The following is a 21,841-nucleotide window of genomic DNA, read 5'->3' as shown; positions in this document are numbered from 1 at the left end:
GCACATCCCCGGTAGGGAGTGTACAGGAGGCAGCTGGTCGATGTTTCTCTCTCATCAGCGTTTCTAGCTCTCTGTCCCTCTCCCTTCCTTCTCTGTGGAAAATCAATAAAAATATATTAAGTAAGTAAATAAAAAATAAAAGCGATCCACTGATTTCACCTCCCATCCTTGCTCAGGGAAGAGCCTAGAACACTTGCTGCAGGGTTAGGGTCCTCCCTGCCAAGCTGGCTTCTGCCAGCCCCCCCGAGGCGCCCAGCCTGGCAGTGGTCTGCCAGGGGAGGGGACCCCCAGCTCTGACCTGATCGTGTGACCTTGGGCAAATGGCCCCCTCCCTGGGACTTCGGTGGCCCTCACCTGCAAACCGAGGGGAGCTGCAGAGCACCCCCCTCCGTTCCACTGGGACGCGGGCAGGATGCCCCCTGGGGGGCGTACGGATGCAAAAGCGCAAAGGGGAGGGGTCTGCCGGGGAGGCCGGTTGCTAGGCGCCCTGGCACCCCCGCCCCTATGCTGAGCGCAGGGCCTGGGGGCCACGAGGTTACGTAAGGAGCGGGGCGGGGCGGGCACCGCCCGATCCGGCTGCCCTGCCCCTGGCGGCTCGGCCCCCGCCCGCCCGCCCGCCCGGCGGTGGCGGCAGAAGCAGCGCAGCCCGCGGGATGGAGCGGCGGCGCCGGGGCTGAGCCGGGCGCGCACGGGCTCCCGCATGTGCTGCGCAGGGAGCAGCTGCCAGGCGGGCGGACAGCGAGTGCCAGAGGCCCCGACGGAGCAGCCGCGGGAGAGCGAGCGCCGGAGATGGGGTGAGTGAGTGAGCCCGCCGCGCTGGGGGGCTGCGGGCCTCCGGCTCGTCTGTATGCTGGGAGCCCCGAGCCAGCGATCCGCCGACCCCCGCGCCCTCCGCCCGCCCGGGGCCCGGGGCCCACCTCTCCGGAGCCGCCAGCCAGGGCACTGCGCGGGGATCGGCGCCCCCCTGCCGGCTCTGCTGCCTCGGCCATGCGGCTGTCCCTCCACGGTCCCCTCGCTCCAGGGCCTGTGCCGTGCGAGTGTGTGGGAAGCAGTTTATCCTTCCCCGCTATGGGGTTTATTCCCAACAAAATGGAATTGCAAGTTTTCCTGGAAAGGGAATAATAATAATAATAACCCCCCCGGCGCAGGGAGGGTGGACTTGGATGGCTGCGGATGATGGCAGAGGTGAGGAGCGAGGTGAGGCTTCAACCAGCCAGGTGCTCGGGAGAGAAGTTGAGATACTCTTGTCGAAGTGACTAATGCTTCTGAGTCTATGAAGTAATTGAAAAAAGCAGGATGGATCTCTCCAGGCGTGTCTCAGAGCGGTAGGCGCTGTGAGGCAGGGAGCCGCCGTGCTAACCACAGTTCAACTCCTTACATTTGCACTTGGGAGGATGGGGGGGGGGACCTCAGTATCCAGGGAATGGCTATTGTGCCCATTTCACAGATGAGGAAGCTGAGGCCTGAAGTGGTTTGGCGCCTTCCCACTGGCTGGGCAGCTGATCAGCATTGGCAGAGGGACACTGTGTGAGGGACAGAGGGAAGCCACAGCCCCACAGTGGGGGGTGGGGTCGCAAGTGAACCAGAGTCCCTCCATCTCTGTGTCTCCTGCCGCTGAGCTTGGCGTCCTTATCCTGCCCCAAAGACCTGTGCTCTGTGGGGCTAGAGATCTGGCTTTCCTGTATGGGATAGGCGAGGAATGGCAAGGGGCTAGATTGTCCTAGGGGCTGGATCCAGCTCCCCTGGGCCACTGGGCGTTATTGTGCCCGGATCCAGAAAAGTTTCTGGGGTCCTTTGACCCAGTGAACTCTATCTGGGGGGATCTGCACCGGGCTCAAAGGCAGGCCGAGAGGAATCTCCTGGAAGGGCAGTATGGGGGCTCTGGGCCAACCTGAGCAGACAGGGGAACGGAGGTGGGCTTCAGGCATTGGTGCAGATTCAAGAGGTGCCGTGCGTACCGAAACGGGGGTGGGAGACAGCTGGGAAGCAGACCGTCGCAATCCCAGTGACCCCACGAGAGACTGCGAAAGGGCTGTTCTGTGAGCCGTGGGAAGCTTTGCAAGCTCTCAGATTTCATACTTAAAAAAAAAAAAAAAACCACGGGAAGGAGTTGGCAGATGTAGATCTCAAGATGGGAGATACAGGGATCTGGTAATTTTAACTCCCATGTCCCTCCCCACCCCCTCAGCCAACACAACACCGACCCGGCACACTCACGCAATCAAAAAGCAAATATTGAAACGCCGACCGGTTGAGATCAAACAGTTCCGTGGGAATGCAAACGTTTGCTCATAAAGAGAAATGTTAGGGCATAATTTTTGTGGCAGAGAGACGGGGAGGCATGGCTCGGGGGTTTTGTTCCCACGGGGGATAACGTCTTGCGTGTCGAGTTACTGTCACCCAAGAACGTCTGTCCCTCACTTCTTGTAGGTAAGGGCTGTTTGGAACTCCTTGCCTAATTCTGCCATTTTTAATATGTCCACTTGTATAATTTATGGGGAGGCACACGCAAGCGGTGGCTGTAAACTGAGATGGAGCTCGGGCTGGATAAGCAGTTTGGACAGAGGCGGGCGGAGGGAACCGTTTTTAACTGAAAATAGAACCCATGTCATTCTTCCCGAGAGTTGAGTGGGATGGAGGAGGGAGAACCGGGGAAGGGCAGCCGGCGGGAAACTTTGCTGAGGTCCTGCAGCCTCGTGGTGGCTGGGCTTGTCGACACAACCAGGATTTAAGGGAAAAAAAACACAAAAAAACCCAAGCCGAAACCGGTGTGGCCCAGTGGATAGAGCTTCGGCCTGCGGACTGAAAGGTCCCGGGTTTGATTCTGGTCAAGGGCATGTACATTGGTTGCGTGCACATCCCAGGTGGAGGGTGTGCAGGAGGCAGCTGGTCGATGTTTCTCTCTCATCGATGTTTCTAGCTTTCTATCCCTCTCCCTTCCTCTCTGTAAAAAAAAAATCAATAAAATATATTTAAAAAAAATAAAAGAACTCCCTTTCACTCCCATAAAAAAAAAAAAAAATTAAAAAATCTGAGTTTACCTCTCCCCACCTAAGATGCTTTTCCTCATTCAGTGTCCCCGTGTTCTGCTTCTCTTCTGCAAAATGTTTCCCATTGTGTGTGGTTTCCCCAGTAAGTCTGTGTTCTCCCTCCCTCAGGCAGCTTTTCCAAACCTCCTTCCCTCCCCAGATCCCCGTCCTCCCCACGCACACATGTAGCCTCCTTTTTCAGCGAGGACCACGGACAGCCTCCCCTGCCCGCCACGCCTACAGTCTCCCGTGTATCTGCCCCGTGTTCTCCTTCCTACCTGCTCTGCCAAATGGATGGCCAGCTCCTCCTCGGGTCCCTCCTATCAGAACCCCCTCCCCCCTCCCGGGGACTGGCCATCCCCTCCCCTCTCATCCCCTCCCCTCTCATCCCCTCAGGACACATTTTCCCAGTTCCCACCTCCCTCTCTGCAGGCTCATTCCCATCAGTGTACTGCGTGCTTCCATTCGGTGCTATATCAGTAGGACTCTCTGTGCTGATGGGACATGCCCTATTGTCTGTGTTAGTCCCATATGGCTGCCACCAGCCACATGTGGCTGTTGGATACTGGAAATGTGGCTGGAGTGGCCGAGGACCTGAATTTTTATTTAAAAAAATATATATGTTTTTTTTTTTTGCAGAGAGGAAGGGTGAGAGAGAGAGAATTAGAAACATTGATCAGCTGCCTCCTGCACACCCCCCCACCAGGGATGTGCCCGCAACCAAGGTACATGCCCTTGACCGGAATCAAACCTGGGACCCTTCAGTCCACAGGCTGACACTCTATCCACTGAGCCAAACCAGCTAGGATGAGAACTTGAATTTTTTATTTTAATTTACATTTAAACAACCACAGGTGGCTAGTGGCTGCCATATGGGGTGGCACAGTTTCAGCTGTTCTTATTAATATCCCTCCCGCTTTCGTTCCACTTCCTTGATCCCTTTCACCTGAAAAACATCTCAAAAGTTATGTCCAGCCCAGCCGATGTGGCTCAGTGGTTGAGCATCGGCCTATGAACCAGGAGATCATGGTTTGACTCCCGTTCAGGGCACAGGCCTGGGTTGTGGGCTACATCCCCAGTGTGGGGCGTGCAGGAGGCGGCCGGTCAGTGATTCTCTCTTATCATTCACGTTTCTAGCTCTCTGTCCCTCTCCCTGCCTCTCTGAAATCAATTAAAAAAAATTTTTTTAAAAAAAATAAAAGACATGGCCCTAGCCGGTGTGGCTCCATGGATAGAGCGTCAGCCTATAGATTGAGGGGTCCCAGGTTCAATTCCGGTCAAGGGCACGTGTCTGGGGTTGTGGGCTCGATCTCCAGTAGGGGGCACGCAGGAGGCAGCTGATTAGTGATCCTCTTTCATCATTGACGTTTCTATCTCTCTCTCTCCCTCTCTCTTCCTCTCTAAAATCAATAAAAATATATTTAAAAAAAAACAAAAACAAAACATGTCCAAACTCACTGTCTCCATTCGTTTTCTTCACCCACTGTTGGCTCACCCTACAGTCTGGCTTCTGCTCCCACCTCTCCTGGGAGGCGGCCAGGGTCCCTGATGACCTGCAGGTTGCCAGGCTCTGTCCTTGTCTTACTCCACCTCCCAGCTGCCTTCCTCACAATGGCCACTCCCTCCGCCCCCAAGCACCTCCCCTCCCAGCTTCTTGCCAGCCCTCTCCTCTTCATGGGGGGGAGGGGGGAGATGCCTAACCACTGAGGCGCCCGGCCAGGCTGCCAGGCATGGCGACTACTCTCCGGTTTCCTCTTGCCTTCCTTCCTGATGATTCCTTTTAGGCCTCCTGCTGGTTGTTCTCTGCCCGACCTCTGAATGATGGTATTGCTGGTCCTGGCTCCTTTGTGCTGTCAGCACTCTCTTCCTAGGTCATGTCATCCGCCCCAGCCATGGCTGTCACTGTCACCTACACGCTGATGAGTCCATATTTCCTATGGGCTTCTACTCTTTAAAAAATCTATATATTTTTTAATTGATTTTTTTTTTTTTTTACAGAGAACAAGGGAGAGGGATAGAGAGTTAGAAACATCGATCAGCTGCCTCCTGCTCACCCCCCCCTACTGGGGATGTGCCTGCAACCAAGGTACATGCCCTTGCCCGGAATCGAACCCCGGACCTTTCAGTCCGCAGGCCGACGCTCTATCCACTGAGCCACACCGGTTTCGGCAGGGGTCTTTGAACTTGCTGTTCCTCCTGGCTCCGCAAAATACCTTCTTCTCCTCCTTCAGATTTCGACATCCTGGATCAAAACCCTGGACCTCCAGCAGGATCTCCGATTGCTACACCCTCACCCGCACAGTCTTCCCTCCCCACCCCCATTCCCCGCTAACAGACACACCTTTGTGTCCACGGCTCCTGGGCTTTGTTTGCTTCTGTATAATCTCTTCCCCCATAGCATCCGGCAAGGATAAAGTCTTACCTTTTTCTTCCGTGTATTCCCAGCACCCCGCGGCGTCTGACACCGAATAGCCCCCCAATAAATCTCTTTTTGATTGGGTTCATGCCTGCCTAGGCCGGGCCAGCCTCACTTGGAAACTGGCCCAGAAGTTGTGATAATTTTTGGATCACCTTTGATATAGCTTGCTTCCTTGAGAGCGGCGAGGGCCAAGAGAGAAATCACATCATTCAGGTGCCGTTTTATTTTTTTTATTTTTATTTTTTAAAATATATTTTATTGATTTTTTTACAGAGAGGAAGAGAGAGGGATAGAGAGTTAGAAATGTTGATAAGAGAGAATCATCCATCAGCTGCCTCTTGCACGCCCCCCACCGGGAATGTGCCCGAAACCAAGGTATGTGCCCTTGACTGGAATAGAACCTGGGACCCTTCAGTCCGCGGGCCGACGCTCTATCCACTGAGCCACACCGGTTTCGGCAGGTGCCGTTTTCTTTTAATGATAAAGCAAGCCATTTAGCTTTTATCGTGGTGGGGTCAGTGTTCAGGCTGAGGTTTGGGGTCGTAAATTGTCTTTCTGCCTGCCTGCGGAAGGCTAACGGGAAAGCCGGCTGATCCGCTGTTGTGACTTTTGGTGGGTTTTGTCTGTGTTTACAAACAAGATCTCCTGTCTTTCTGCTTGGCGTCAGCTTACACTCGTTTCTTTTCTCCAGCCAAGATTACATTGCGGGGTACGGAGGCCACAATCAAGGATATCTAACACCGGGGCCTTCTTTCAGAAACCTACACCAGTGTGCTTTCTTTTGATGTCCGTCCCCGCTCCTTCCATTTTCCGTTCCTCCTGAATCACACCAAACTAGGCAGTTCCTACAAACAATGACCTTTTTTTAAAAAAATATTTTATTGATTTTTTACAGAGAGGAGGAGAGAGGGATAGAGAGTTAGAAACATCGATGAGAGAGAACCATCGATCAGCTGCCTCCTGCACACCCCCTACTGGGGATGTGCCTGCAACCAAGGCACATGCCCTTGACCAGAATCGAACCTGGGACCTTTCAGTCTGCAGGCCAATGCTCTATCCACTGAGCCACACCGGTTTCGGCCAAAGGCCAGCCTTTTTGTTTGGAGTTTGTGCTGACTCAAATAGATCCAGTCTCTCAGATACACGGAGGGAGCTGGTCTTCTCTTGGTCCCGTTGTGGATTGGTTAGACTTCACTTTCTAAAAGGTCATTCAGCCGAAACCGGTGTGGTTCAGTGGAGAGAGCGTCGGCCTGCGGACTGAAAGGTCCCAGGTTCGATTCCCATCAAGGACTTGTACCTTGGTTGTGGGTACATCTCCATTGGGGGGTGTGCAGGAGGCAACTGATCGATGATTCTCTCTCATCGATGTTTCTAGCTCTCTATTCCTCTCTTTTCCTCTCTGTAAAAAAATCAATAAAAATATATTTTTTAAAAAAAGGTCATTCAGTCTCTTCATCTGTAATGCAATTGGAGTGAATGTTGTTGGAGATTCAGGGTGAGCAGACCTACCGGCTAGTTCCCGCCCTTGTGGGGTTTATAGTTTATAAGGGGAGATGAGCCACAGACGCAAACACCAGCCCTGTGTGTGAGTTTAAACAGGGTGTCATAATCCGTAAGGTGTCAGAGGTGCTCGGTGCTTTGGGGATCAGTACATCCCGAGGAGGAGCTGAGCAAGCTGCTAGCATGTAGAATCACCCTCCTTAGACAGCCGGCTCCCTGATGTCAGAGCTGGATACACAGGACTGGGGAGGGGGTGGCACTCGGTAGACGCGATTGAATGAATGAGTGTAGGGATGAATGGATCCTCTCTGCGGGCTGTCTCTTACTTTGGGGAGAGCCATCATCCTTGTTAGAACCAGCCCGGAAGTTCCTGGCTTTGAGGTTTTTTGTTTTGTTTTATAATATATTTCATTGATTTTTTTTTTTTTTTTTTTTTTTTTTTACAGAGAGGAAGAGAGAGGGATAGATAGCTAGAAACATCGATGAGAGAGAATCATCGATCAGCTGCCTCTTGCACACCCCCTACGGGGGATGTGCCCGCAACCAAGGTACATGCCCTTGACCGGAATCGAACCCGGGACCCTCCAGTCCTCAGGCCGATGCTCTATCAATGGAGCCAAACCTGCTTTGAGGGTTTTAGGCCGGAGCCCAGGCCATGCAGTCCCCGAAGGAGGGCCCAGAGGACAGGGATGCTTTGTTTGTGCCGAGTGCACTCCGTGATTTTGTGTAAATTATCAGCTCTCTGTTCTGCAATGGCTCCTGGGAGCTTATAGTCAAATGTACGGTCACCTTTAGCAGATATATCCATCCCCTTGCTCAGTTTTATGGCCCTCCCCTGTTTGCCTTCCTTCACTCTTTCTCATCTATCCCTCCCCCCAAACCCCCCCCCCCTTTTTTTTTTTTTTTTTAACAAAATGGAAATAGCTTTGCTTCTAATTGTAAGAATATTACACGTTCCTACTGAAACATAACAGCATGAAGAAAGAAGTAAAAATTACCTGTCAGCCCCTGTCTCGGGGATAACCTCCGTCATCCATCATGGGTCTGTCTCTGCAGGCTTCTTCCCGTGTATAGTATGTGTGTGTGTTTAGAGATACGCATGACTACTTAGAGCCAATGTGTTTTTGTTTTTGTTTTTAACAAAATTGCGTCATATCATACATCTACTTTATAACGTAAGTTTTTAATTTAAGATACCTCGAGTGGACATTTTTTCCATGCCAATAACTATAAATATACATCATCATTGAAATCCACACCTACTTCCTGAGAGATGAAATAGAGTGGGGCCAGGACACAGGCTTTATTGGAGAGAAGAGTACCACTGCGGGCTGCTTCCAAAGAGAGAGCACGAGGGCCGGAAAGAGAGGGGAAGAAAGAGAGGGGGCGGGGCTTAGGGCACTCAGCACACGCTGATTGGTGGTTTCCTGTAAGGCCTATGAGTAGGGATCTAGGGACTTAGGAATCCGGGGCTTAGGGTATTTGGCAGGTGCTGGTTGGTGGTTCAGAGCTCAGGAATGTCCGGCTGCAGGTGGAATTTACGGCTGTCCATCAGTTGGAGGAAGGGAGGATCTATCACTTCCAATTTGTCATTTTGCTTGATTTTAAAAGATATATATTTTATTTATTTATTTATTTTACAGAGAGGAAGAGAGAAGGACAGAGCGTTAGAAACATCAATGAGAGAGGATCATCGATCAGCTGCCTCCTGCACATCTACTGGGGATGTGCCTGCAACCAAGGTACATGCCTTTGACCGGAATCGAACCCTGGACCTTTCAGTCCGCAGGCTGACGCTTGCTTGAGATTTTTTATAAGCCTTTATAGACCCGCTTAAATCCTTTCTAGAACAAGGCAGGGTATATTTATTTATTTATTTATTTATTTATTTATTATTTTGTAAAATATATTTTTATTGATATTTTACAGAGAGGAAGGGAGAGGGATAGAGAGCTAGAAACATCGATGAGGGAGAAACATCGACCAGCTGCCTCCTGCACACCCCCCACCGGGGATGTGCCTGCAACCAAGGTACATGCCCTTGACCAGAATCGAACCCGGGACGTTTCAGTGGGGTGCACTTTGTATGGGAGGAGCTTAAGGTTGTCAATCTCTGCTAAATGCACAACTGTCTCCAGTAATTCTGTCATCCGGCGCTGTTAGTCACATGGTCTCATTCTGGCAGGATTTACTTCAATTCTATTTCAAATGAGCTTGCTAGAATAAAAATATGCTTGTGGGGAACACATTTGGAAGTTTGTCAACAACTAGAGATATTTTTTAAAAAAACAACCATTTTATTCACACGCCTGGTTGATAGTCTTCTTCCTTCTTCTGGGGAACTGGGGACCATGGTGGCTCCCCCCCCCCCCCCATCCCCTCATGCAGAAAAGCTTAGGACAAGGCATCACCATGAGCCAAGACAGTTAACGTGAGAGCCATGGATCCCTCAGTGCTCTAGCCAGTGTGGCTCAGTGGATAGAGTGTCGGCCTGCGGACTGAAGGGTCCCATGTTCGATTCCGGTCAAGGGCATGGACCTTGGTTGCGGGCACATACCCAATAAAGGGTATGCAGGAGGCAGCTGATAGATATTTCTCCTCAATGTTTCTAACTCTCTATTTCTCTCCCTTCCACTCTATAAAAAAAAAAAAATCAATAAAATATATATTAAAAAAAAAAATCCCTCAGTGCCCTGGCCAGAGTGGCTCAGTTGTTCTGTGCACCAAATGTTGCTGGTTTGATTCCCTGTCAGGGCACATGCCCTGTTGCAGACTTGGTCCCCAGTAGGGGGCATGCAGAAGCCAGCTGATTGATGCTCACCTCTCTCTCTTTCCCTCCCTCCCTTTACCTTACTCTTTGTCTAAAAATCAGTAAAATGTTCTTTAAAAAAAATAAAAGGTGGAGCCAAAACCGGTGTGGCTCAGTGGATAGAGCGTCGGCCTGCGGACTGAAAGGTCCCAGGTTCGATTCCGGTCAAGGGCATGTACCTTGGTTGCGGGCACATCCCTGGTAGGGGGTGTGCAGGAGGCAGCTGATTGATGATTCTCTCCCAACGATGTTTCTAACTCTCCAGTCCTCTGGAGAGCTCACATGAATTGACCACAACACCAAAAGAACAAAAAAGAGAGAAGGAAAGAAACCCTTCATATAGAGGTGCCTCCCAGCCACAGGAGGGGCTTGGGCGGCCCCTTTCCCTTGGCCTTGAGCTGGGGAAACCCCGTCCTGATCACCCCCGAGGGGCTGCCCTTTGTTCTCCTGCAGCTCTCGGGGGACTTCCGTCCGTCCGTGGGACATGGGGTGGGGGTGCAGGGACATCCACAGGGATCCAATTAGTGAGGAATATTCCAGACCCCGCTGCTGGGCGCTCGATCCCTTTGGGGACCTTTAATTGGAAACGCTTTTAATTGGACTTGTTCGGCTACATGGAGAAAAGCAAAGTTGCTTTGGCTTCTGCTGTCTTGGGGGGGAGGGGGCACGGAGAAGTCTCACGGGGGAAAAGGAACCGAGGCCCCAAAGGGCAGGAAAAGGAACGCCCAGTGGAGGTGGTGTTGGGGCAGATTTAGGCTCGGTGGGTACAAGGCCAAGTTCTCAAACTCCTATGTGCAGGATGCAGGTGGAACTGACTCTGGCCAAGGTGTGAGTTCATTGTCCTGGAGGCACTTGTCTGGGGTGGGGGAGGGGTTTAGGGGAGGAGGATGGGGAAGTACAGGCAGAGAGACTCCAGCCCCTGGGCTGGCTGTGTGAGCTCAGACAAGCCAACTCTGTCAGCTTGATCTTTTCAGTGATGGATTGAATGAGAAAGTGCATGTAAACATTTAGTAAGAAGTCCAGTGTCTGCCACGGAAGTACTCAGAGAGTGGTGGCTAAGTTTACCAGCCCCACCACCTCCACCATCATGACTTCCGCTTTGGGTGGTGGGTTGGCAGGTATCTTCCGGTATTCGAGGTTAGAGACAGCCGAAACCGGTTTGGCTCAGTGGGATAGAGCGTCAGCCTGCGGACTGAAAGGTCCCGGGTTCGATTCCGGTCAAGGGCATGTATACCTTGGTTGCGGGCACATCCCCAGTGGGGGGTGTGCAGGAGGCAGCTGATCGATGATTCTCTCTCATTGATGTTTCTAACTCTCTATCCCTTTCTCTCTTCCTCTCTGTAAAAAATCAATAAAATATATTAAAAAAAAAAAAAAGAGGTTTGAGACAGTCCACCCCTCATCTCTCATCCCCTCAGGCACTCCTCCCCCTCTCCCCTCCTGCAGCTGCTCACTCACAGTCCTGAGTGCCTGCCATGCCGGCCCAGACAACGTGAGGTTTGCCCTCTGAAACCTTGCCTCGTGTCGCTCAGCCTCCCGTAGGGCTGGGGAAGGACTGTCCAGGGCCAGAGGACAGGGGAGGTCAGCAGAGCCAGCAAGACCAGTCTGCCAACCAGCTGCTTTCACGGGGTGGTGCCAGTGTGGGCAGAAAAACAAGGGCTTCTCCCCCCGCGGGCATCCGGCTAAGGATTTGTTTTGCTGGTCGGGGAAGCCTTCACGTGATTATCTGTGTGTCCATTTGCTCCATTCATTCAAGAAACGGTGACCCTCGACCCCTCTCGTCCCGGCGTTCAGCCTGCAGATCTGTGCGCGTGCCGGGTGTTTGATGTAAATGACATGGTAGGTATCCATCAGAGTGGCAGTGACTCCATCCTCATCGGTTTGCATGCCAAGCCTGCTGTCCCCTGGCCTGATCCACCTGTCTTCTGTGCCCCTTGAATTCTTGGGCGAGGCCCTTTATGTTGTTGATCCCGTGATACGTTTAATTATAATGCAACGTGAGGTCCACGCAGTATCCTAACCTGCGTCTTCCCCACCCTCACCAGCCAGACTGGTGCAGGCCAAGGGAATTCTGAGCACCATGTATGTGTGATTTCACATGTTCTAGCCATGTCTACATTGAGGAAGAGAAAGAAACAGACGCAATGAGGTGTTTTTTTTTTAAATATATTTTATTGATTTTTTACATAGAGGAAGAGAGAGTTAGAACCATCGATGAGAGAGAATCATCGATCAGCTGCCTCTTGCACACCCCCTACTGGTACCAAGGTACATGCCCTTGACCGAAATCGAACCCGGGACCTTTCAATCCGCAGGCTGACGCTCTATCCACTGAGCCAAACCGGCAGGCGCAATGAGTCTTAATGTCTTTTAACCTAACATATCCAAAATATTACCGTTTCCACACGTAACCAGTGGCGGATAAATCAGAGATGGTCCCTCTTCCCATGGAATTGACCGCCAGTGAGGGAAACAGACACCACCTGTCTCTGCCACCACCTCCCCCCTCCCAGGCCCCCCAAAGATGCCTGTAAATGAAGCTGTGCTCAGGGCTGTGAGGGAGAGAAGCACAGGCTGAGCCTGCATTAGGATGTGTGGCTCAGATGCTTCTCTTAAGAGGTGACTGGATCACATGATCTCACGCATCTAGAGGAAATAATGAACAACATAAACTAATGAACAAACACAGACTCAGAGACAGAGAAGCAGCGATCAGACTCTCAAACCTTCGAGGGAAGGCAGGGGAGGGTGGGGGGAAGGCGGAGAGATCAACCAAAGGACTTGTGTGCGTGCCTATGGGCCTGGCCAGTGGCCGTGGACAACAGGGGGGGGTGGGGGCATACATGGGGAGGGGTTTGGGATGGGAATGGGAAGATGAGGACAATTATGTGATACCAAAAAAAAAAATAAATAAATAAATAAATAAATACATAAAACAATGCTTAAAAAAAAAAAAAAAAAAGAGGTGACATTGAACCTGAAGAACAGGAACAGAGCCTTCCAGGTGGAGGGAGGGGCAGGTGCAAGGACCTAGAGTGGGAAGGAGCTGCCCGGAATGTTCCAGAAATGGAAATCAGATGTGCGTGGCCGTATGGCCACCGGTGAGGGGAGAGAGCTCAGTGTGGGGCTAGAGAGAAAAATGTCGGCTGTGGCATGGCTTTTGTTTGAGACGCAGTGAGCTAGACCTGCGATGAACCCATCTCCTGGGGTGAGAAGCCTACTATGGCCCCGGCCAGTTTGGCTCAGTGGATAGAGCCTACAGGGTCCCGGGTTCGATTCCGGTCAAGGGCGTGTCCCTCAGTTGCAGGCTCCTCCCCGGCTCAGGCCCTGGTCAGGGCACGTGCAGGAGGCAACCAATTGGTGTGTTTCTCTCACATCGATATTTCTCTCTCCCTAAAAATCAATGGGGAAATATCCTTGGGTAAGGATTAAAAAAAGAAAAGAAAAGTGAAGCAAGGAGACCAGTGACAGGTTCCTGGGTTTCAGGGACAGGGGACACTGGCTGGGGCGAGAAGGCTGAGGAGGAGAGGGAGAGAAGTGGGCAGGTTACACCAGTGGTTTGGGACTTTCAAAGGGATTGCATGTGGGGTGAGGGATGAGGGAGAGGGAGGACAGAAAGAGGACCCCTTCGGTTTTCGGGTTAAGCATCCGATAGACGTGGGGAGACCTGGAGGGAGGATTCGGAGTGGGGGGAGGTAGTGAGTGGAGCTGGCGAGAAGGCCGTGGACGCCATGTCTCTGGGGCCAGCAGAGGTCTGACTGCAGGTGGCCTGGGCAAGGCCATGGCCGGGAGGAGCCAGCAGAGCAGGAGGAGGCTCAGGAGCCTGCGGTACCCACTCGGTGGCATCAGGAGGAGCAGCCAGCGAAGGGGGAGGAGGCGCGACTCGGGAAGGAGGAGGAACGTGGGCAGTGGCCTCCAGGTGGTGGATGAGGAAGTGTCGCAAGGAGGCGGGCTTGGCATTGGCATCGGGCACCGCTGGGACGTGGCCGGGGACCAGGCAGCATGGCGGATGCTGGGGGCCCGGACCTGAGCCAGCTCCGCGGTGAGGTGGAGCCGGGAGCCAGGTGGGTTGGAAGATGAGTGGGAGGTGGGGAGGGGGTTTGTGGGGATGCGGACCACTTCGTCTTTCTTCGTTTTTAAAAAAATATATATTTTATTGATTTTTTTTTTTTTTTTTTTTTTTTTTTTTTTACAGAGAGAAAGGGAGAGGGATAGAGAGTTAGAAACATCGATGAGAGAGAAACATCGATCAGCCGCCTCCTGCACACCCCCTACCGGGGATGTGCCCGCAACCAAGGTCCATGCCCTTGACCGGAATCGAACCTGGGACCCTTCAGTCCGCAGCCAACGCTCTATCCACTGAGCCAAAATGGTTTTGGCTTTCTTCCTTAAAAAAAAAAAAAAAAAAAAAAAAAAAAAAAAATATATATATATATATATATATATATATATATATATATATATATATTATTGATTTCAGAGAGGAAGGGGGGGGGAAGGAGAGAGAGAGAGAGAAATCAATGATGAGAGAATCATTGATCGCCTGCCTCCCTCACGCCCCCTACTTGGGATCGAGCCTGCAACTCAGGCCTGTGCCCTTGACCGAAATCAAACCTGGGACCCTTCAGTCCGCAGGTCAGTGCTCTATCCACTGAGCCAAACCAGCTAGGGCTGGACCACTTTTTCAAGAAGTTGGCTGTTGCCAAAACCGGCTTGGCTCAGTGGATAGAGCATTGGTCTGCGGACTGAAGGGTCCCGGGTTCGATTCCTGTTAGGGGCATGTACCTTGGTTGCGGGCACATCCCCGGTAGGGGGTGTGCAGGAGGCAGCTGGTCAATGTTTCTCTCTCATCGATGTTTCTAGCTCTCTATCCCTCTCTGTAAAAAAATCAATAACATATATTAAAAAAAAAAAAAAAAAAAAAAAAAAAAGAAGTTGGCTGTTAAGGAAGGAGAGACACAGGACCCTCATCTGGGAGGCTGCAGGTAGAGGGAGAATGCATCTAAGACAGAACTCCAGCCGTGTGGCTGCTGATGGGGGGATGCTGCCCCAGAGAAGGGGACCCCAGAGGGCCAAGGCCTTGAGAGGAGGCAGGTGCAGTTGAAGAATTGGCCCTCGGAGGGCGGAGGGCGGAGGGAGAGGAGAAAAGGAGGCCATGGAGGAGGCAGATGCGAGCAGGCTGGGTGTGGCGGAAGATGCCTGAGTTGCAGCCAGGGCTCCCATGTGCTCCATCAAGTCTGAGGCCGTCCATCCCCGAGGACGTGGGCGGAGGCCGGGCGTGGGGAGTGTGAGGAGGAGGAGGCGGTGTGAAATAGCCGGAGAAAGGCTTGCGAGCTGCCGTGGAGTGACTGGAGTGACAGTTTGGGGTCAGAGGACATGAATGTAAAGTGAAACTCGTCCGCCCAGTTTGGTGACGTTGCCCAGTGGCTTGGGTGTGGGCATGAGCAGGCAGATGGCGAGACGCGCCAGCCCGGGGTGGCAGGGTGCTCTCAGGCGGCTGGGACAGGCCGCGGGGCGGGCGGGTTTGGCCATTCGGGGGAGAGCGGAGCCAGGAGGTGGTGGGGGAGAGCAGGGATTTGCATCGATGTGATCGGCACTAGGACCCAGTGCAGGGGTCTGAGCTCCTCTCTCCGCAGATGCCCAGAGAGCTGTACCTACATATGTGTGTATCTGGGGAGGGTCTCTGTAGGTTTCATCAGACTTTCAAAGGGTCCCTGACCCAAAGAGATTAGAGCCACTTGTTTAATGCATTTGGGCATTTTATTTTATTTATTAATTTTTAATATATCTATATTGACTTTTTACAGAGAGGAAAAGAGAGGGATAGAGAGCTAGAAATATCGATGCGAGAGAATCATCGATCAGCTGCCTCTTGCACACCCCCCACTGGGGATGTGCCCGCAACATGCCCCTGACCTTGGAATCGAACCTGGAACCCTTCAGTCTGCAGACTGACGCTCTACCGCTGAGCCAAACTGGTTTCGGCTGAATTTGCTAAATTTAAAAGCAACTCGCATGGGACACTGGTGCTTCACCCAGCCTGGCTTTTGCAGAGCTTCCTGTCTCTCCCACTCGCTGCCTCTCTGGATTTTTTTTTTTTCCCCTTCTTTTCTTTCTTTAAAGCAGGCATGCCTCCCTAAGGATGGAATGTTCTGGAAAACCGGAATTGGAATCCCACCGCTTGATTGAAAGCTATACCACTTGCTCCGAGGGAGGAGGCTAAAAAAAGCCACTCCTTGGCTTCTCCCGTGCATTTTAAGTACTCTGGATGCTTTGCCCGCAAGAGAAACAATGCCTCAATCCTTAAATAATTAAGTGGCGATCCCCGAGCACGGAGGGCTGGCCAGGCGGCTTGCACTGGGGCCCTCAGAGCCCGTCTCCAGGGGCGAGCTTGGGCCCGTGCCCGGAGAGGCTGCCCTTGTAGAGAAATGGATGCAGCTTCACACACACACACATCTGCCTTCCGACCGCTTGGTGAAATGGGCACAACCTTGGAAATGTCACAAAAGAGAATGAAGGGGCCCTGACCGGTGTGGCTCAGTGGATAGAGCGTCGGCCTGCGGACTCAAGGGTCCCAGGTTTGATCCCGGTCAAGGGCATGTACCTTGGTTGTGGGCACATCCCGGTGGAGGGTGTGCAGGAGGCAGCTGATGGATGATTCTCTCTCATTGATGTTTCTAGCTCTCTCTCCTCCCTTCCTCTCTGTAAAAAAAATCAATAAAATATATATATATTTTTAAAAGTCCTCCATCCTAGGTGAGAGGTCAGATTGAATCTGATATTGTGAGATTTGATTCTCTCTCTGCATCTTACAAAACCTGTTTCGTTTATGTCTTTTCTTTCCTAGAGCAGATCTCTTACCCACTAATAGCTAAAGCAACCAGGAAATCTTTTTTTTTTTTTTTAAATGTATTTTATTGATTTTCCACAGAGAGGAAGGGAGAGGGATAGAGAGCTAGAGACGGCGATGAGAGAGAAACATTGACCAGCTGCCTCCTGCACACCCCCCACCGGGGATGTGCCCACAACCAATGTACATGCCTTGATTGAAATCGAACCCGGGACCTTTCAGTCCGCAGATCAATGCTCTATCCACTGAGCCAAACCGGTTTCAGCCAACCAGGAAATCTTGAGCGCAGCTTGAAGAGGAAGGCAGATTGAAAATGAGATCCGAGCCCTAGATAGCTCCCTGTGTTTTGCAGGAGGATGTTTATAGCGGAGGGTCTCCCAGGCAGGCTGGTTTTTAGCAAGCACGTTCTCAGGTTGTCACCGGAACCGGTAAAAGCCGTTCCCCCACATTCCTGGGGGGACCAAATATTTGCCTCTGTGGCCAAGGGCTTCTGGTGCTTTCTGCTTGTGCTGATCGATCGGAATCACCCGGGTTATTGAGGTCGCCTGTGTCCAGGTGGCAGCCAGAGGCACCAGAACGGCATCCCATCAGCCCTGCCGTGTCCTCCTCACGTCCTCGCTGTGCGCCTTCGTTCAGCGATTTCCATTGGGTACTTCCAGGGTGTGACTGCGATGGGTCTGGCCTCTGTCCAAGTAGAGCTTACAATATAGTAGGGAAAAGGGATATTAAAAAAAGGATATTGCCAAAGCCGGTGTGGCTCAGTGGATAGAGCGTCGCCCTGCAGACTGAAAGGTCCCAGGTTCGATTCCGGTCAAGGGCATGCACCTTGGTTGCAGGCACATCCCCAGAGGGGGTGTGCAACAGGCAGCTGAACGATGATTCTCTCTCATCGATATTTCTAACTCTGTAACCCTCTCTCTTCCTCTCTGTGAAAAATCAATAATATATATATATATATATATATATTTTTTTTTTAAAGGATATTGATTAATTATAAAAATAATCCTTCAGGCATTTGCCGAGTGGTGTGTGCGAGGCGCTGTCCATGGTGCTGGGGTCATCCGTGAATGAGACCCTGCCTTCACGAAGCTCCCATTGTAATGAGACACACCATAAGCAAACATCAGTAAAAGTAACAAACAGGTGCATTTTCTGGCACGTGAGAAGACAGAAAGGGCCGTGGGAGGCAGAGGCGGGTCCAGGTGATGGGGAGGGAGCATGGGCCGGGCCGGTGCGGGGTGTGCGTGCCAATCACATTGCGTGGGATGCGTGGAATGAAGATTATAGGCGGGTTGGCGTTAAGGATGAATGACCCGGATGATAGCCTTGGTAAGGGATGGGCAAGAATGAACCTCGCTGCCCACTGACCCGCCAGGCAGCTCAGGGGCGCATCAGCCTGCACGTGGCGGGGGGCGGGAGGGGAGAGCGGCTGGGGGGGTCAGGGGGGATGGTCTGTGGGACAGGCGGGGGCATCCCTGGTGCAGGCAGAGTCGGGGGTAGGGGGTGGGAAGGCGCCTGAGGCACGCCTTGGGCCGGAGGGCTCAGGTGACTGGCACTGAACAGCTCCGTGTGGCCTCGGGCAGCCGACTTCATCTCTTCCCGCCTTTCTGTCTGTCTTCCTCCCTGAAGGGAAGACAGACACAGACTCCGGTTTCTCAAGGTCGGTGGGACAGTTGGGTGAGATGTGTGTGCCAGTGCTCAGCCTGATGGCAGCTCACGCTTACTACGTGCCAGGACCGCCAGGAAATACCTCGATCCAGGGATGCTGAGGCTGGTGCTGAGGGTCTCAGCATTGCCATGGAAAGGCATTTCCAGCTTAAAAACCAGGTGGCTCAGTGGATAGAGCATCAGCCTGCGGACCGAAAGGTCCTGGGTTTGATGCCAGTCAAGAGCACATACCTCAGTTGCTGGCCCCTCCCTGGCCTGGGTCCTGGTCAGGGCATGTGCAGAAGGCAACCCATTGATGTGTTTCTCTCATGTGGATGTTTCTCTCTGTCTTTCCTTCTCTCTCCTACTCTCCCTGAAAATCAGTCAATGGCAGAGTGTGGGTTAACACACAGAGATGCACACACATACACACACACACGCACATGTGCACACCTCACACCAGATAGATCTCTTAGTAGAATACTATGAATTGATCCAAAGATGCAAACTGCATGGACCCCGTGAATGGAGGAGGAGGGGTGGCGGGAGCCGAGCCCCAGGAGAAGTAAACACCAAGTGGGGAGAAGTCTATGCACGCACGGGCCATCTGGCCCTTCGGAGGAGCCGGGACACATGTCCTTGGATCATGGACACGGCACGGGCTGTGCCAGGGCCAGCTGCCTGACACCCGCCGGCTACCTCGTGCTGCCCTCTCACCAAAAGGGAGAAGGGCCCTAGCTAGTTTGGCTCAGTGGATAGAGCGTCAGCCTATGGACTGAAGGGTCCCAGGTTCGATTCCAGTCAAGGGCATGTACCTTGGTTGCGGGCACATCCCTGGTAGGAGGTGTGCAGGAGGCAGCTGGTCGATGTTTCTCTCTCATCGGTGTTTCTGGCTCTCTATCCCTCTCCCTTCTTCTCTGTAAAAAATCAATAAAATACATAGTTTTAAAAAACAACAAACAAAAGGGAAAAGGGACCATGTAGCAGAGTCAGTGCTCTGGCCCCACATCTGAGCCATCAGCACCTGCTACCCAAGCAGGGGCTGGAGCGCTCCACAGAGTGATGGGGAAACACGGCACTCTCCCCCGAGTGACATTTCTGCCTGCTGAAGACCTACCGGCTCTCTGCACACTTCCCTTCCAGACCCAGAGAAGTATGAAGCGCCTTTATGATAAGGCCCCGAGGTGTAAAAATCTGGACTTTTTTTTTTTTAAAACGCCGCGGCACAAATTGTTAGAAATCGGGACTGTCCCGCCCAAAGCGGGACGCCTGGGCACCTTAGGCTGCGGCACACCGGTAGCTGCCCAGAGGCAAGGCAGAGAGTGTGACGGCCGCAAAAGGAGCCGGGCTCCAGGCAGAGGACTCGGGCTGGTGCTGGGGCTGGTGGAAAAGGTGACCGATTTGCACTTTGCCTTAAAGTAGTTGTTTCCCAAAGTGTGGCACGCGTACCCCCAGGGGTACGGGAAGAATTTAGTGGGGGCACGCACTGCACCCGTGCTTAGCTGCGCCTAATTCTACGTCCTCATGAGGACGAGGGGTACTCAGCGTTACGCACATTATAGAAGGGGCACACCTATGTCAAACGTTTGGGAAACACTGCAAGGATGTACCGTGTTTCCCCGAAAATAAGACATCCTCTGAAAATAAGCCCTACTTACAGGTTTCCTTCTGAGTGAAATATAAGGCACCCCCCCGAAAATAAGGCCCCCCCCGCCCCCCTAGGCTCTGTCTCAGAATGCTATTGCTAAACATGAGAGATTTGGTCCACTGATTCTGAAAGAAATGGAGACACAAGAAATTCACCAGGAAATTCAGGAATTGGATTGTTAGGATCATGTTCCAGAAGATGATGACATGATTGTCATTGAATAAATGAGTAAATTCTTGACACTGTAGGATTCACAGTTTGTCTGGTTTATTTTGACAACTACCGCTACTACCGTACCGTATACAGGTAATAAATTTCCTTTATTTTCATTTAACAATAAATGTGTGCCGTATTCTTCTTCATGGAAAAAATAAGACATCCTCTGAAAATAAGACCTAGCGCATCTTTGGGAGCAAAAATTAATATAAGACACTGTCTTATTTTTGGGGAAACAGGGTAGGATTCTGAGAGAGGGTTAAGGGGGAGGGGTGGGCTGAATCGGGAGTGCAGGTCAGCGCTAGGCATTCTGGGGGAGGCTCAGCTTAGTGTAGGGGTGTCGAACTCAATCAGAGAAGGGGCCAAAATCTAAAATCCAGCCTAAATCGCAGGCCGAATGGTTTACTGAACAGTCATAAACTGTCATTGTGATGGAAACGCAGCGGAGTGCAGTGATGACAGCGCGGTGCGGGCCACATTGCAAGGCCTGGCGGGACGGATTTGGCCCGCGGGCCTTGTGTTTGACACATGTGGCTTAGTGGGAGGCAGCTTGGGTTCAGCCTGTCGGGTAGGTGAGGGGTTTGATGGGAAGGAGGCCACAGAATCAGGCGGAGACCAGGCTGGCGCGGGGGACCTGGATTTCGTCTCTGGTGGCTGCCTGCCTGGCCCGGTTGTGAACAGCGCGACAGGGTGGGCGCCTTCCGTAGGTGTGAACGGGATGAGGTCGGCAGGGTGTGGCACAAGGGAATGGGGGCACCTTTTGTTGCTCGTGTGCCCCGGGGCTTGCTTCGGCCTGAGCGTGGCCTCGCCCGCCCGGCTCCCTCCGCGGAGCTGCGCTACTATTTCTGCGCTCTTGCAAATGCCCGTGTTTATTTTTAAACCCGAGCCTTTGTGAAGCAGGGATGTGTCATGCGGGCTTTGCTTTTGAGTAAAGAGGTTCTCTCGGGCCAGTGGGACCGGCAAGAGATGCCCTCTCTGGAAGCTGGACGCTCTCTCCACTGACGTGCGCTGGCAGCACAGCGAGGGCCACGCAGCGCTTTGCTGTTTGAAAAAGTCCTGGAAAGAGGAAACCCTCATGCAGGTGGCCGGCTCCTCATCTCGTCCCGGCAGATCTGTGTCACGGGCAGTGGAGCTCAGAGAAGGGAGGTCTGCATGTGGGGGGGTGGGCAGGGGGTGACAAGCTGGATGAAACCCCCCCCCCCACCCCTCCCACACTGCCCCATCCCCACCAATAGAAGTCCATGGACAAGGGGCTAGGATAGAATGTCTGTTATCTTTTAAAAAATATATAGATATTTTATTAATTTTTCACAGAGAGGAAGGGAGAAGGATAGAGAGCTAGAAACGTCGATGAGAGAGAAACATCGACCAGCTGCCTCTTGCACACCCCCTACCGGGGATGTGCCCGCAACCAAGGCACATGCCCGTGGCCGGAATTGAACCTGGGACCTTTCAGTCCGCAGGCCGATGCTCTATCCACTGAGCCAAACCGGTTTCGGGTGTTGTCTTTTTTTAAAAAAATGTATTTTTATTTATTTCAAAGAGGAAGGTAGAGGAAGAGAGAGATAGAAACATCCATGATGAGAGAGAATCATGGATCGGCTGCCTCCTGCACGCCCCCCATTGGGGATCGAGCCAGCAACCTGGGCATGGGCCCTGACCGGAAATTGAACCGTGACCTTCTGGTTCATAGGTCAATGCTCAACAACTGAGCCACACCAGT

General features: G+C 52.3%; 1 protein-coding gene across 1 annotated transcript in view; it reads left to right on the top strand.

The window, feature by feature from the left end:
• Positions 1-608: 608 nt before the first annotated feature.
• HOMER2 (homer scaffold protein 2) overlaps positions 609-21,841 on the top strand; it is a 63,409-nt gene continuing 42,176 nt past the window's right edge. The window contains 2 exon segments of the mRNA XM_036415660.2: positions 609-775; positions 778-794. Coding sequence (XP_036271553.1) covers positions 701-775; positions 778-794 — 92 coding nt within the window. The 5' untranslated portion in view covers positions 609-700.

The sequence above is a fragment of the Pipistrellus kuhlii genome, unplaced genomic scaffold (assembly GCF_014108245.1).
Source record: "Pipistrellus kuhlii isolate mPipKuh1 unplaced genomic scaffold, mPipKuh1.p scaffold_m20_p_50, whole genome shotgun sequence".
NCBI lineage: Eukaryota > Metazoa > Chordata > Mammalia > Chiroptera > Vespertilionidae > Pipistrellus > Pipistrellus kuhlii.
Note: the sequence above shows the minus strand (reverse complement) of the source record. Positions and strands in the feature narration are given on the sequence as shown.